Source organism: Heterostelium album (genome assembly GCF_000004825.1).
Source record: "Heterostelium album PN500 unplaced genomic scaffold PPL_scaffold3, whole genome shotgun sequence".
Lineage (NCBI taxonomy): Eukaryota > Evosea > Eumycetozoa > Acytosteliales > Acytosteliaceae > Heterostelium > Heterostelium album.
Genome location: NW_008805065.1, coordinates 1582967 through 1599002, shown reverse-complemented (window position 1 = coordinate 1599002; position 16036 = coordinate 1582967). Strand labels below are relative to the sequence as shown.

The 16036-nt window shown below is 33.4% G+C and overlaps 6 protein-coding genes across 6 annotated transcripts; 2 read left to right on the top strand and 4 right to left on the bottom strand.

The window, feature by feature from the left end:
* Positions 1-788: 788 nt before the first annotated feature.
* PPL_03205 (FNIP repeat-containing protein) lies at positions 789-3759 on the top strand (the record flags this gene model as incomplete). The annotated part of the gene is made up of 5 exons (XM_020574177.1): positions 789-858; positions 915-1102; positions 1167-1394; positions 1770-1968; positions 2036-3759. The coding sequence occupies 5 exons, from the start codon at positions 789-791 to the stop codon at positions 3757-3759; spliced, it is 2409 nt and encodes an 802-aa protein (XP_020436249.1).
* A 197-nt stretch (positions 3760-3956) lies between these two features.
* On the bottom strand, positions 3957-5311 carry PPL_03204 (uncharacterized protein; the record flags this gene model as incomplete). The annotated part of the gene is made up of 3 exons (XM_020574176.1): positions 3957-4120; positions 4289-4523; positions 4940-5311. 3 exons carry the CDS (start codon positions 5309-5311, stop codon positions 3957-3959), a joined length of 771 nt encoding a protein of 256 aa, XP_020436248.1.
* Positions 5312-5800: 489 nt separating this feature from the next.
* Positions 5801-6595, bottom strand: PPL_03203 (lipoyl(octanoyl) transferase; the record flags this gene model as incomplete). Its single annotated transcript, XM_020574175.1, has 1 exon — positions 5801-6595. The coding sequence occupies one exon, from the start codon at positions 6593-6595 to the stop codon at positions 5801-5803; it is 795 nt and encodes a 264-aa protein (XP_020436247.1).
* A 286-nt stretch (positions 6596-6881) lies between these two features.
* PPL_03202 (lipoic acid synthetase precursor) lies at positions 6882-8180 on the bottom strand (the record flags this gene model as incomplete). The annotated part of the gene is made up of 2 exons (XM_020574174.1): positions 6882-8018; positions 8124-8180. 2 exons carry the CDS (start codon positions 8178-8180, stop codon positions 6882-6884), a joined length of 1194 nt encoding a protein of 397 aa, XP_020436246.1.
* Positions 8181-8913: 733 nt separating this feature from the next.
* On the top strand, positions 8914-9111 carry PPL_03201 (uncharacterized protein; the record flags this gene model as incomplete). The annotated part of the gene is made up of 1 exon (XM_020574173.1): positions 8914-9111. The coding sequence occupies one exon, from the start codon at positions 8914-8916 to the stop codon at positions 9109-9111; it is 198 nt and encodes a 65-aa protein (XP_020436245.1).
* Positions 9112-9252: 141 nt separating this feature from the next.
* PPL_03200 (uncharacterized protein) lies at positions 9253-14882 on the bottom strand (the record flags this gene model as incomplete). Its single annotated transcript, XM_020574172.1, has 5 exons — positions 9253-9389; positions 9491-9593; positions 9682-12738; positions 12834-13476; positions 13930-14882. 5 exons carry the CDS (start codon positions 14880-14882, stop codon positions 9253-9255), a joined length of 4893 nt encoding a protein of 1630 aa, XP_020436244.1.
* Between the last annotated feature and the right edge of the window lie 1154 nt (positions 14883-16036).

Genomic DNA, 16036 nt, shown 5'->3' with positions numbered 1-16036 from the left:
AATATTTGTTTTCTTTGATATAAATATATATTTTAAATTAAATTACGACTATTATACTACTAAAATATATTTATTTTCTATGAATACTCTTAAATTTGATAATATTAATTTATTCGGTTCTATTTTATTTACAAATACAGATGAATTATGTACGTTTTATTAAGTTAATCAACAAGATCAGTTGATGAGTTTTTTTTTTTTTTCAAAAACCAAAATTTAAATTTTTTTAAAAATCAAAAACTAGATTAAAAACAAATCAATTTATATGTTAAAAATGGATTATCTTTAAATTTTGAACAAATACAAAAAATTTTGACACCAAAAGTGTAAAATCAAAAAATAAAAGTAGATAATTGAAAAAACCAATAATCAATTTTGTTTTTTTTTTTAAAAGTTTTAAAAATCAAACAAATCCATATTCAAAAAAATCAAAAATGGTTGGATGACGGTTTTAAAAATAAATTTTTTTTAGGATATGTTACTATGTACAAGGTACAAATTAAAGGGTATCTATTTTCAAACTTCTCATATATTTGGGTAACCCAATCTTTGATTTTTTGTTTTTTAGTAAAAGTTGTTTGCTTTTTTTTTTCTTTTGTAATTGATCATAACTGGGTAAGGGGGAAAGAGTATAGATCTCTTTTTTGTAAATTAATATGTTTATATTTTTTTTGAAAATAAAGGTTTATAAATCTTTTTGGAAAGCATTTTATTATCTTTTAAACATCAATTTTTGTAAAATTATCATATATTATTAGTTTTTTTATTTTATATTTACAATTGTAAAAATGTCCCTATTAGAATTACCTGAAGAATTGATATCAAGTTTATTTACTTTGTTACAAGTTGATGATTGGAGTAAGTTTATTTAGAATTTTCTAGAATAAAAAATAAAATATTGATTTAAATTGTAGCCAATTTAAGTTTAGTTTCCAATCAGTTCTATAGAATTGGAAATGGTGAAGATATTTGGAAGTATCATTGTACACAAAAATCAATTTTTAAAAAAACACATGGAAATAAAACATGGAAAGAGCAATATGTAGAGAGTTGTAGATTTATAACTTTGGAATTTGAAAAAACTATGTTTGGTTTTCACCATGTAAGTTTATATTTAATTTAGATAAAAAAAAAAGAATTTAAATGCTAATTGAAAACACATAAAGGTAAATACAAAGAAAATAAAGGTTAAAGTAATGAGAAAATTACCTTTCTACGAGATATCTGAAGGACTCAGTCGATATTTTGGAGCATGTGGTCATTCAATTTCTTTAGAGTGTGACGAAACATGCCATGGCTTTGCTAGATATCTAATGAGTAGAAAAGGTGCTATTATCGATCGATCAAGATCACCTTTCGACGTAGGTCTCTGTAACAACGATAAAATCTCAATTGTAAATACATTATTACTACAATAAATAAATATTAGATTGTAAATTTAGTTAAGAATTTAAAATAGAAAATAATAATAAATGTAAAAACTGTAAACAACCATCTTCTTATTCAATTATCTTTAAATAATGTATCAATATTATTTAAAAAATGATCAGACTTATTTAGATCATATAAATGCAGTTTTTGTTACCAGCCACATGTGCAATTTTATCTTTGAAAAAAATTCCACCTTTTTGAGATCTTTGCAAAGATCATTCATCATGATAATATTATAAAATGAAAAAAATGAAGTCAATAAATATAAATTACAAATAATAATAAAAGATACATAAACAATGAGCTTGGTAGATCTACCAAGAATATTAATTCAAAAGATCCTTGATTGTTTCGATAAGACAATCGATGGAATTTGTTTACTATTAGCGATCAAGAAACTCTATCTAGAAAAAGAACACTTTAGATTGTATTGTAAAGAAGATTATAGTCCACATTACTCTCATCTATCATCGAGTTTAAAGAGCATAATTATCAATAGAGCTTTAACTATTACAAAAAATCACTCATTTGAACAAGGTGAGCACATTCTTTCAAACATTAAATTGTACAATTACCAAATAAATAAAAGAAATACTAAAAATAGTAAATCTGTTTTCGATCGAAATAGTAATTAGATCACTTAAACATCTAGATTCAGTGACAACCCTTTATTGGAATACAGATTTTATGTCATTAGAGGGTTATATATATACCATTCCAAACACTGTCACCAATCTTTCGCTTTTGTCACGTCAAGAATCTATTCCCTATGGGTTTATACCGTCATCCGTTACGAAGCTTACCCTTGTGGCTGTATACCCAGTGGCAAATCTGATTCCTAATTCAGTTATCAATTTGAATGTAACATATTTTAAGTCAAAGAGTGATGCTTTCCCACCAGACGTTATTCCAGGATCTGTTGTGACTCTGGTGTATCATAGCGATATTGAATTGCTACCAAACAGTCTACCAAGAGATTCAATCAAGACAATGACACTTGGCGGTCTATTTAATCGACCTCTATCCACGGGATCACTACCGGATTCAATAACCGATCTGACATTCAACGGTCGGTTTTCTATGTCAATCGAGAGAGAATCACTACCGAAATCGTTGGTACACTTGAGAATACCACAATTCTACAATTATACGATCGAAGATTTTAACAATCCTTACTCAGACTCTATCTTTCCAAAGACGTTACTATCTCTAAGATTTGGAGATAGTTTCAATCGAGCGGTAACACCGCTCTCTACATTGATCAATCTGGAGAGCCTTCATCTCGGAAAGGGTTATTCCCATCCTATAACGGTACTTCCAGCTACACTGACATCGTTGCACCTACCTGAGAAGCTCAACCCGACTGCCGAAGAATTGAAGAGATTACTTCCTGCATCGTTGACAAGTCTAACGCTATCGGGTTTCAACCAACCATTGCTCGAGACGTCTGACGTATTCCCCCAATCATTGGAGATACTCGATCTCACTGTAGCTTTCAACCAGCCGATTCCAGTTGGAGCGCTTCCACGTAGACTTAGAGTGTTGAATCTGTCGGCACAATTCAATCATCCGTTGGAAGTAGGATGCCTACCCGACCATCTTGAAGAGTTGAAATTTAGAGATAACTTTAACAAGACTATTCCATTGGGTTTGCTACCGAAATCACTTAGAAAGCTAGAGTTTGGTAATAGTTACAATCAAAGAATTGTACCGTTGTCTTTACCCACCAATCTAGCCCGTTTGGTTCTTGGTAGAGATTTCAACCAACCTTTGGAAATCGATAGTTTATCATCAACTTCACTTCATACCATTCATTTCGGAATGAATTTCGAACAAATCATTACTTCATCTCTTTTACCACCAACACTTCAGTATATAGAATTCCAATTGACAATAGAGCAGAGAGGAGAGAAAAAGAATAAGATATTCGACGTTTTTTCAACCAAGAAAACAAAATCAGAAAAGAAACTGCAATTGAATGAACCACAATCAAACAACAACATCAACAACAACAACAACAAAAACATTTTCGTTAATCTACCGAATATCACAATGAAATGCGACCTACATTTAAGCTCATTGCCTCAGGTATTAAATACAAATCAAAGAAGAATATCACCCTACTATCTTGATCTTTTAGAGCAAAACATTGGATTTGATATGAGCTTGATGGGCACAGAAAACATCTATCATGTCAGATCCTACAGCAGGAAATACGCTCTATTGTTAGACCGTCATTTGGAGTGTGGATTTATAAAGAAATCATCTTTGGAATACTTTTCCATTGGTCAGACAATTGGTGTTAAGAGAAAATTATTATTCATTTGAAGCGATTTTGAGAAAAAAAACAAAATAACAGTTGTAGGTATTTAGATTACTTCTCTCACTTGTGAATATAATAAGAAAGAATGTTAGATAATAATAAATTAAATCTGTTGTATAAAGATATTGTAATCATCAAAAAAAAAAAAAAGAAGCTTCAAGAAAACTATTTTCGATTTTTTCATTCTCTTTAATCTTACACTTTAATACTTGGTTTGCTGGAAATCCTGTAAAGATTGAAGTTTTTGTTGCACTTGTAAAAGAGTTTCGATTCTATTGAATGAATCTACTGAGCAACTTGAGTAAAGCTCCATGACTTTAAGGTTTTTGACTTTTGCTAAACTACCTAGGTAATTTAAAACGATAGCTGCAATTAAAATTGGTGTCTACAATCTCTAACCAAGTCAATTTTTGAATATATCTGATGTTAGATACTGAATGAATGGAACGAATGGTTCGAGGTCGTAGTGAGCGTCAGAATCCTCGCGGTGCACCACCATCTTTAGTCGTTTCAGGTTGGGTGATAACAACAAACCGTTTGCTATAAACTGGATTGGTTGATATTTCAAATACTTGAGTGAATCCATTCCATTTTCAACCATATATTCATAAGCACGCGATCCAGTATGACAAGAAAACGATCTGATGTTTGGTGTAATCATCTTTAGATCCTCCTTTGGTATGTTAACATCACTGAGACCACCAAACTCTGTCAAAACACTAAACAATGCACATTTGTTTATTTGGTGTGATGAATCTGATGATTGTCTCTGAATATGATGACTGGACAACTCTTCATTCAACTACTATAACTAGATTTAAAGCTTGTATTGAGAGAGCATATCACACGATGGAAGTACCAAACACAACGATCTTGGATAGCTCTTATTTTTCTTGCTCTCAAACCAAAGATACTCTATTAATATTCTATAGATTCTATTTTAAAATATTTCATTATTTGTTTAAATGAATGATCTTTCTACAGTAGAGTTTCAAATAAACTTTACTTTTCGAAAAATATTTGGTGCAATCAAATATGTTTATTTAAGATTTATAATTTTATTAGTAAATGTAAAGTAGATTCAGTTTGTAGCGAAGAGTTGGAAACAGATCTATGCAAATCTAATTGTTTTCCTGCGAAAATCAAACGAATAGAATCTACCGGTATCATGAGTCTGTTTGATACTAATTTTGCAACTGAATACATTGTCTGTGAACTTGAGATGTTATCTAATGTAAAATGATTACCGTCTACTACAGGTTTAATAAAAAGCTTCATTGTGCCGGCTTCAAAGTATGCTGATCTCTCTAATAAGTAGATATGTTCACCATCTACAATATTTGACTGTTTCAAAGTATTGTCACTATCACCACTTATAACAGTATCGTCGTGAATCAGCACAACTAAATCTTTTGAAAACAATTTTACATTGTTTATCATTGGCACAAAATTATCCTCTAAAAGACTATCTACCATTTTCTTTACTAATGTTTGATCATCATATTGTATATCAATAAACTTTTTTTTACGAGTTTGAAGATGTAAGTTTAACTTCATTTTTTACTTAGAATAATGATAAACAATAGATAGATAACAGTAATTTTTGATTGGAAAAAAAATAAGAAAAAAGTTTATGTTTAATGATATCAATAAAAAAATCAAATGACCTTATTTTTCAAAATAATTAAAAAATAAGAATCTACATTTAATTCTATTATCATTTTTTTTTTTTTTTTTTTTTTGCAAAAAAAGATTTGTTGACTCATGATCAGTCAACAAATTGCAGGTATTGATATTAACGATAAAGACCCAAATTAAAAAACAAATAAAGTAGACAGATCTCATTTTGGTTTAATTTGACGATTTAAATTTGTTATGATGATTGCTGTATGAGAACTTGTTGAAACAAGATCAATTTATGAATTAAATAGCATGAAAATATTCTAGATTCCTTTTTTTATGGTTTTTCTCTCTTTTTTCCACAAACTTATTTAAATTTGTACTAGATTGTAAAATGAAATTGATACTTTTATTTTACAAATTAATCTATGTTTCAATTAATTCATTTTGCATCTCTTGTGATTCTAAACATAGGTATGGTGCGATTTCATGTAGTGGTTTAAGTTGTACATTGAATATCTTTGAAAAACTATCTCTATAGGCTTCGACAACCGTTTCGACACTTGGCTCTGGATTAGTTTGACCAACAGTACCTTTCTCATGCATGAATGAAGTAACACCTTTGTTTTTCAAACCACAAGGTATTATATGATCGAACCATTTCAGATCGGTAGTGCAATTCAGTGCAAAACCATGACTAGTTACATACCGTTGATGATGTACACCGAGTGCAGCGATCTTTTTGTTTCCTCTCCAAACACCAATGTTCTCCGAAGAGGTGGAACAAGGCACATCGAATTTCGAACAGGTATCCAAAATCGAATCTTGCAGCCTATGTACATAGTCTCGCAATCCAAGTCCGTGATTTCTAAGATTGATAATGGGGTATCCAACCAATTGGCCTGGGCCATGATAGGTTATTTCACCACCCCTTCTAATTGCAACATAGTCAGCACCTAACGATTTCAAACGATCCATCTCTTCGGTTGCGACATTATAATTGTTTCTAACTCCATTTGTATAGGTTGGTGGGTGTTGCAATAGCAACAAGATATCCGGTATTTCTTTTGTATTTTTCTTTTCATCCTCTGATAGAGCATCAAAGATCTGTCTTTTCTTTACTAAAATATTTTGATACTCTAATGATCTTCTATATGGTATTGTACCAAGATATTGGTAACCTATTAATTTAGTTAACTTTTGACTACTTTGAATATTCATTTTATATACATATATTATTATCTTTTTATATCTCTTTTTAAAAGAAAATCAATAAACTAATTGTAAATTTCGTCGGAGATCATATTTAAAAAAATCAGTCGGACGAAAAAGAAAAACAGTTCTCAGCATACGACCTTTTTTTTTTTGTGGGAACTTCCCACCACATCCTTCGTAAACATCAGGTGGGAACTTTCAAAACAAAAATAATTTTTATACAATGAAATGAATAAATTTTAATTTATTTTGTTAAAGGGTTAGAAATAGTAGATCTATTTAATAAGTTAAGTTAGTTTGTGATTGTTGATTCTTCGTTCTTTCTTTTCTTTAAAATACTGCTAAGGTAGAATTCACCTGCTTTGTAGGAGGATCTTACTAATGGTCCACTTGCAACATATTTGAATCCAAGTTGATTTCCAACTTCTTCCCAGTACTTGAATTTATCTGGGTGAACATATTCGTGAACCTTCATGTGTCTACGGGTCGGTCTCATGTATTGGCCGAGAGTGACAGCATCGACGTCGATCGCACGTAGATCTTTGAGAGCTTGGAGAACTTCTTCGTCGGTCTCTCCAAGTCCCAGCATGATCGATGATTTCGTGAGAAGTGTTGGCTTAACTTTTTTGGCATGCTCGAGCACCGCCAGCGATTGTCTGTACTTGGCGCGACGGTCACGCACATAGTCGGTGAGTGCTTCGACCGTTTCGATATTGTGTGCATACACATCGAGACCAGAGAGTGCAACCGTTGCAACATTATCGAGATTACCCTTAAAGTCACCGGTTAGACACTCAATCAATATCTTTCCATTCTTGCCCTTGAGACGGCGGACTGTATCTGCAAAGTGCTCCGCTCCACTGTCTGGCAGGTCGTCTCTGTCCACCGATGTAATAACGACATAATCGAGTCCCCAACGATAGATTGCCTCTGCGGAATTCTCTGGTTCATTTGGATCGAGAGGCTTTGGCTTTCTGCTGGTTTTGACCGAGCAGAAACGACAGCCTCTGGTGCACTGATCTCCCATCAGCATAATAGTGGCAGTGGCAGTTTGGTGTTCACCGCCTCCCCAGCAATCGCTGATATTTGGACACTTGGCTTCCTCACAAACGGTATTGAGTTTCAACTCTCTGAGGTCACCCTTGATCTTCTTAAAATTATCACCCGATGGTATTTTCATACGAAGCCATTCTGGCAAACGTCCCTTTTGCTTTGTTGTTGTTGTTGTCGAATGTGGAATAGTAGGTTCGGCAATCTCCAATGCTTCCTCCAATGACATTTCTTCGGTATTATCGTTAATAAAATCCGCCAAAGATGGACCGTCTGCCAACTTTTTCGAGAAAGAAGTTAATTTCTCTGAAGATTTTGCTGTTGTTGCTGTAGATGTAGTAGGTGCCACCGTGGTAGAATAACTACATTTTCTAATAAACTAATGTAACACAATTAAAGTAGATAAAAAAATTAATTATTCGATTCCTAAATGGTTGTTCAAAGTGGAATAAGATTTTGTTTTTTTTTTTTTTAAATAAATTACATTTATATTGTTATTGATAAATTTTAATCTTATGATTGATTTACTGGTTTGTAACATGTTTATAAATTGAATGATCTGTTTTGTTATTATGTTGATTACACACACAGATTATCGAATATTAAAAAAATTGAACCAAAAACGAATCATTATTATTTTCACTTCCTAAACTTAATGAGTGCTATCGGGAATTGGGAACCACAAAAAAAAATAAAAAGATTTTATTTTTTATTTTTTATCATGACCATTCATTCTTTCTTCTCTTGATTCTACACATTTGTATTCGAATTATTTTGTATTTTTTACAAACAATAATAGTATTATTGTTATTTTGCAAAATAAATCTGAAAAATGAAATATATAGCTATTTCATTTTATATGTATAAGCTATATATCACTTTCATTACTAGTAAACATTTCTAGATTATTAATTAAACATATTTAAAAGTTTCTTTCCTATTTTTGTACATCATTCGCAACAAAAAATCAATGATTGTTTGTTGATCAATTATCGAAAAAAAGTGTGTGGAATACGGACATAATTAGGAGGGTTTATTGAATTTGAATGTTAACACTAAATATTGGTATAATATTTATATCACCCTTTGAATTTTCCAATAATAGTAATAATAATAATGAAAATAGAAATAAAAGAACAAGAACAATGAAGATGAATGATGAATGATTGAACAAGATAAAACTGAAAAAGCAAATTGCACATCAATCAGATATTATTTAAAAATCCCAAAAAACTATCTAAATATCAAGAACATAAAAAAAATAATAAATAATAATGAAAAGAATTTTAGTTATTTTATTTTTGGTTTTAATGTTTATTGGTGTTGCATTGTCAAGTCCTTGTGCTGCAGTCTGTTCAAAAGAATATGAAAAGTGCTTAACAATAGGAGCGGACCAACAAGATTGTATAACCAATGAAATAGATTGTCACGAAAAATGTCCAACTGCTTACCACTCAAGAAGACCCTTATGAATTTGAATCAATAAATTAAATTTATTATTTATTTTTTTTTCTATCAACTACTCTACTTTTGGTATTATATTTTCCTTTTTTGTTTATGGTTTTTTTTTTTTAAAAATTATTTTTATTTTTATTTTATATAAATATATTAAACTAGTTTAATTCCTCATTGAGCAATGAATGATACCAAGCTGAATATCTTTGGTTGACCAATTTCGCCAGTTGTACTCTAAGAGCATTGATTTGATAGGTAAACTGTGACATTTTACTCAATACTTTCTTCTTATTTCCTGTGTAAATATCTAGATGGTGATGGATAGATAGATTAGATGTTGCTCTATAACTATTTGTAATCAATCATGTTTGTTTATCTCTAAACACTAAAACTTACTCTTTTTATGAGAATGACAAAAAGTTTCACATTTATGTACAAGTATCGATTTGCATTTCGATCTTAACTCTAACCATCCAATAACTAATTTACAATTTAATATCTAGATAGTAATGTTAATGATTGTTAGTTATAAATAATTCAATAAACAAGTTTGTTTTTTTTTTAATTTAAAATCCAATAAAACTTACATCCTCTTGACTCATGCAACATTTAAAACATATCCAATAGGCATAGCTTGATTTATCAATTGGTTCAGCAAGGCATTTAGAGTGATAGAAATCTCCACATGAATCGCAAAAAATCATTGGTAGATGATTATCATCACAGATCGTACACTTTTGTGTTGGTGGTAGTGGTTGTGGAAGAGAAGGCGATTGATGAGTGTGTTTTGATTTCTTGAATGAACTTGGTGTTGTTGGAATCGGTGCTATTTGTTGATGATGATGATCATTAGATGTATCTGGAAATGAATTGAAAGGGTTGTTGCTAGTTGTTGTTGTTGTCGTTGTTGTAGTTGTTGCAATTGAATTGTTATCATCTAAATTATTTTCACATAATTGTAGTTCTGTTGCTTTTCTCGATTTCTTTGTCTTTCTTGGGATTGGTATGGTTGTTTCTATTGGCGGGAGAACAATAGTTCCGTTGTTGACACCCTCTACCAGGTCAGAGAGAGCTTTCGATTCTTCATCGGTCAGCCAAAAGTTGGTGGCAAGCGGTGCACGAATGATCGTCATATTGGTGAGCAGCGAGTGTTCAAACATCGTTCGCTTTGGAATGACATTGGCAAACACATTGACAATCTTTACCTGAATAACATGATGTTGATTTGGTTTCGTCGAATGATATAATGGTGGAGATGTCACGCTATTGTTATTGTTGTTGTTGTTATTGTCGATTGTATTGGTTGGTGGTGTTGTAGGTACATCTACTTTTTGGGGATCCTGTAGAGTTATTCCCGTGGCAGAGATTCCAGCATACTTTCCACACACCCAAATATATACGAAATCATCCTTTCGGATGTTGTCTGCATGCTGTCTGACTACCCATTCCAGAGTATCGCCTACTTTCATATTGTTCAGCTCGGTCTTAACCTTTGGATTACCACTGAATATCCACCATCTCGCTACGGCAGCTGTTTCCTCGGAGAGACGACTTCTTCTTCCACGCGCAATTCCAATTGTATCGGTGATCATTGATCTTCTTTTCTTTTGGGTGGAATCTGTTTCGGTCTTTGAACGCTTCTTGCGACCTCTCTTTGGTGTCTGAATTGGATCATCATCATCTGCAACATCCTTCTCTATTTTGACTTGCTCTTCGCCAGTATTGATATCAAACATCGATTTATCTTCGTTGTCACCATTGGCAATCTTCATAAGTATTTCACTTCCCAAAACTCCAGATGTTGTAAGAGATGGAGGTGAATTTACATTTTGAGATGAATTATCATTATTATTATTATTATTATTATTATCATTGTTATTATTATTCATAAAGTTCAAAATGTTGATGGCAGATTGCGTTGAAATTAATGAAATGGATTGACTTGAAGCGATCATTGATGACTCTGAACTCTTTAATACATCTGTTGTTGTTGTTGCTTTGGTTAACTCTGTTACTTCTGTGTTTGATGTAGAAGTAGTTGTTGCTGTGGTGGTGGTTGTTGTTGTTGTTGATTCACTATCATCATTATTATTATTATCATCATCATTATTATCAGTAGATTCTGTTTTATCTGGAATTAAAGTTGGAAGTAAATCCTTTTCATTGTCATTATCATTATTATTATTATTGTTGTTATCGGGAATTGGTGGTGTATCAAGTGGAGTAGAACATTCTAGTGATATTTTATCGTTTTCGATAGGTGGTTGAGATGGAGATACTGGTGTTGATGTATTGTTTGGTATGCAAATGGTAATAGATGAATCTGGTGAATTAACTGAAAGAGGTGGTGTACTTCCAAAGTGAAGTGGAATAGGTGAACTATCGTTACTCTCTCCACCTTGTTCCTCATCAGCTTTCGGTGACTTTCCAGATTTTGAACGTGGTAATCTCTTTCTCTTCTTGGTGGACGATGAAACATAGGGTGTCGTAGAAGAAGCATCACTGTGATTGGCTGGCGATGAAAAAATGGATGAAGCTGACGGTAGTGATTGTTGTGATTGAAGAAGTAGCGAGTTGATGAAATTGGTTGATTTACGTCGGGGTGTGCCTGTTGGTTGCAGATGTGGAGAGTCCAAAAGCACTGGCTCGGCTATCATGTTGGCAACGGCAAGTGGCACGGTTGCTAGGATGATATCGAGCTGGTGGCTGATGCTACCCTCCGACTCTGTGTCCAGTTCGGTGAACATCGAGCTTGGTAAGAGCTCTTCATAGTCGTAGATCTCGTGGATGTTTGATAGCTGTGGTGAGTCCTCAAAGATTCCAACTTGGCTGAGACAGCCCAAACAAACTTGGCTCAGTTTCTTTAGGATGTGGAACGGTTTTGGAATGGCAGACGATGCATGGCGTTGTCCTTCCTTGGCGAGCACACGGGCAACTGCACTGGTGTATTGTTCTTGTGCTGATGAGTCTGGTTGGATCTGGATGTTGCTAGAGTCAGACTCATCTGTGCTCTTCATACGATTTGGACAGTCTTCGAGGTGAGGAATAACTATTGGTTGATGATTATATGCTAGCAGTCCGTTGGCACTGGCTGACGAAGACAAGGAAGGAGACTGCAAAATAGTTTGTGATTTCTTCATCATAGTCGGTGATGAATGTGTAATTAAAGGTGATTGTGGAATTGAATTGGAACTGCTAATATTGATTGGTGATGCAGGTGAAAACATCAAAGGTGAACTTGTTGTTGTTGTTGTTGTTGTTGAGGTAGTGGTTGTGGTGGTTGTTGAAGTCATATCACTTTCATTTAATAAATTATTATTGTTTGCTGTTGTTGTTGTTGTTGTTGGGGTTGAAGTTGTTTCTGTTGTTGATCTTTCTAATTTCTGAACATCATCCAACAACATCAAGTCCAGACCATGGTTGTGTTGTTGCTTATTGATAAAAGGTGACAATGAATGAGTTGCATGGTTGTGATTGTGGTTGTGGTTGTTTTCACCAGCTTCAACACATATATGACAATCCCATTTATCATCGGGAACTTCAGACAGCGGTGGAGAAAGACAATGAATATGATATCCATTACCACAAACATCGCACAAAACAAAAGCATCTTCTCTATCTTTTCCTGAACAAACTTCACATTTCTAAAAAATAGATAAAATAAAAGTATAAAAAATTTGTTGTTGTTAGAATGATAATGTTTGAAACGAACGATTCGTTGAAGTAATTAATTACTTACAATATGTGAAGTTTGAATACAATCATTTGAACAGAACCAATCTCCTTTTGGCAATTGAGTTAAAGGTGTATCTAAACATTCGGTGTGGAATACTCTTTCACAACTCTGACAGGTGATCAAGGGTGATGTATTCTTTTTGATTTTTCCTCTGCTCTTGAAACTATTTGATAAAAAACAAACGAAACAAATCTTGCGCCAATCGTCTTCGAATTCCTCGTCGGTCGCTTCTGTGTGTTGTTTGTTGAACATTCTGTAGATCTGCAGTGGTGATTTACTACCACAGAGTAGTCTTGAAATCTCTGGCCAATCGTTTCCGTAGATATATATCAACTCTTCCAACATGGTGATTTCCTCTGTTGTCCAATTGATGCTGTTGAACATCTCCGATACCTTCTTCCAGATGTAACCTGGCAGATGTACCTGTGAGAGATTGATTCCGTTGATGGTAACGGTTGCACCGCCGACCTGTGAGTAGCTCGGAGTGGAAAGTGGTGTGAGTGGCGGCGACAGTAATGGCTGAAAGCGCGATGTTTGCGGTGAGTTGGTAACCAAACTTGAATGGGATCGCGAGCGACTACTGCCACCACCGCCGACACCGCCAGTGTTGGATCGCCTACTCATGATATTGCTATGTGCCTGATTACTCATTTGATTGTATACGATATAGCCTTGCTTGTAGTCTTGATTGAATCGCCTGCTGATGTTCACATTGTATGGCACGAACGGCACCACTTTGGTGTAGTGTGGAGTGACAACACCCTCCTTGATGACATCCTCGGCATTACGCTGGTTGCCGTCGGCATCTTTGAGCAACTCACCAAGTCGAAGCGGATGGATTGTATAGTAAAGAGTATCGTAAGGTCCTTCTGTGCATTCCGCCAGCTTGAACGCCCGGGGTGGTGGTTCCGGCTCAAAGATGTTTTGCTCAATGAAATCCTGGTGTTGTTGCTGCTCCTTTGTGAGAACCTTCTTCCGAGTCGTTCCCTCAAAGAACATCCTATTGACATTGGCCTGTTCGATCTTCTCTCGCATCACTCTATTGTATCCTTTCTCTGATTCCTCCAGCGTCTTTCGCTCTTTCAGACTACGCATATACGACTTTTCCTCGTCGGAAGACGATTCGTCTTCCTCTGTAATGAGCGAAGTTCCACTGCTGCGCAACAAAATCAACTCGTCAGCTTCATGTTGATCCAAATATGAGAATCCACCTACATTGCTATTGTTGATACTGTTGTTGTTGTTGTTGCTATTGCTACCAGCGAGGAGATCGAGTGGATGATGTTCGTCATCGAGTAGATTACCCATGGTCGACGACGACAACAACGACGAGGAGGAAGAACACATTCTATATGAATCTTTCAATATCTTTGTACACGATAGATTGCCAGAGAACAACTGACAAAAGAAATCACTTCCACCAATATCGCCAGTGTGCAGCGGAGTGTCATCTGCTCGCCGCGATGAAAGAGCACTCTGCTTTGTCTGATGTGTTTGCTTGATCACTGGAACACTACTCTGTTGATTCCATCGCGACTTTTTCTTTCCTGGACTCATAGTCATAGATTGCGGCAGTGACAACTGTGTCTTTCCATGCTCCGCTCTATGTCTTTTCGCTGCACTTTTATCTGCTTTTATCTTTGGTCCAACATGAAATGAATAATTAAACTGAACTTCTGTGATATTACTATTACTACTACTATTATTATTATGAGTACTATTTATATTTACAACTATATTATTATTATTATTATTACTAATACTATGACCATTTATATTGTTTTGAACTTCATTATTTTCATTGCTGTTTGATTCTTTTGGTGAAGATACTGTAGGTGTTTCATTGTTATTAATGATATTGTTGTTGCTATTGTTTTTGTTGTTGTCGATAACATCTGAGTCGATTTCAATATGACTGTTTCCATTGCAATTATTGGTTGAATCGCCATTTGCAAGTGACTCGCCATTGAGTTTCAGTTTCTCTTTATTTTTAATCTGAGCAATCAGATCATTGGCATCGGAACTACTCTCCATCGGAATGATCTCTACCATTTTCTTTGTTGCTGCTGTTGTAGTGTTGGTAGCTATCGACTCTGATTGAATAGGTTCCATCATCATAACAACTGTTGTTTAAATGCTCTCTTACAATTGTTCATCTACCTACTACTACTAACTACTCTATTGACTATTATTATTAAAGAGAGAGAGAGAGAGAGAAAATTGTAAGAAACTTGATCAATTTGTTATTTTCTAAAAACAAACAAACAAAACGAAACTAAAGAAAACAAAACAAATAAATAGATTGTCGATCTTTTAAGTTCTTCTTTTAGTATAAAATGTAGAAACAAACAAACAATGAACAAAAAGACAATAGTTGTCACCTTTATTTAATTTTATTTTTTTGTTATTGCTTTTTTTTTATTTTTTTGTTGAATAAAAATATCAATATTATTAAATGTTGTTGTTTTGATATTTTTAAAAAACTGCTGCTGTTGGCATTGACTCTGTTAAATTTAATTAAAAATGCTGACCGTTGTTATGTGTATAAGATGATTTTATTCTCTTGGAAAAACATGTTTATGATATTCACACACTCACACACAAAAAACAGCGACACACATACACACCAAACACATCACAAAGTGAAAGTTTCAAAGCACTATGTTTGTTACCTCTTCTATTACTATTCTAATATTAAATCTTTTCAATGTTTGACTGTGCTATAGTGTATTTTTAACTATACCATTTAAAAGTGCGCTTAACTTCTTTGATTGCTGTTAATTTGGATATTTGTATTAGCTACTACTATTATTATTGTGGTTGGTTATATATATATATGATGGTGAGATTGAGATTAATATTAAAATTTGAAAATAGAAAAATAACAAGTAGTTGTATTTGAAAATTTACAGTATAAACGGTGACAATTAATTGGGTTTTAAAAAAAGGATTGATTTTTTGGTTTTTTGGTTTTTTTTTTTTTTTTTTTTTCCAAAATTTACCTTTTTAGTTATGAAGTTTCGAGTTGTCTCAGAGAGATACCCGTTGTGTGAATGGTCGAAGAGCACAACAAAGTCTTCACAATTCAACTTCAATATTCTACAACTCTTTTAATGTTTATTATTTTAGATTACTTTATCTATTTTTCTATTGATTTATTTATTTTTGGTAATCTAATTTCAAAAGTGTTTAAAATTATGTCTATT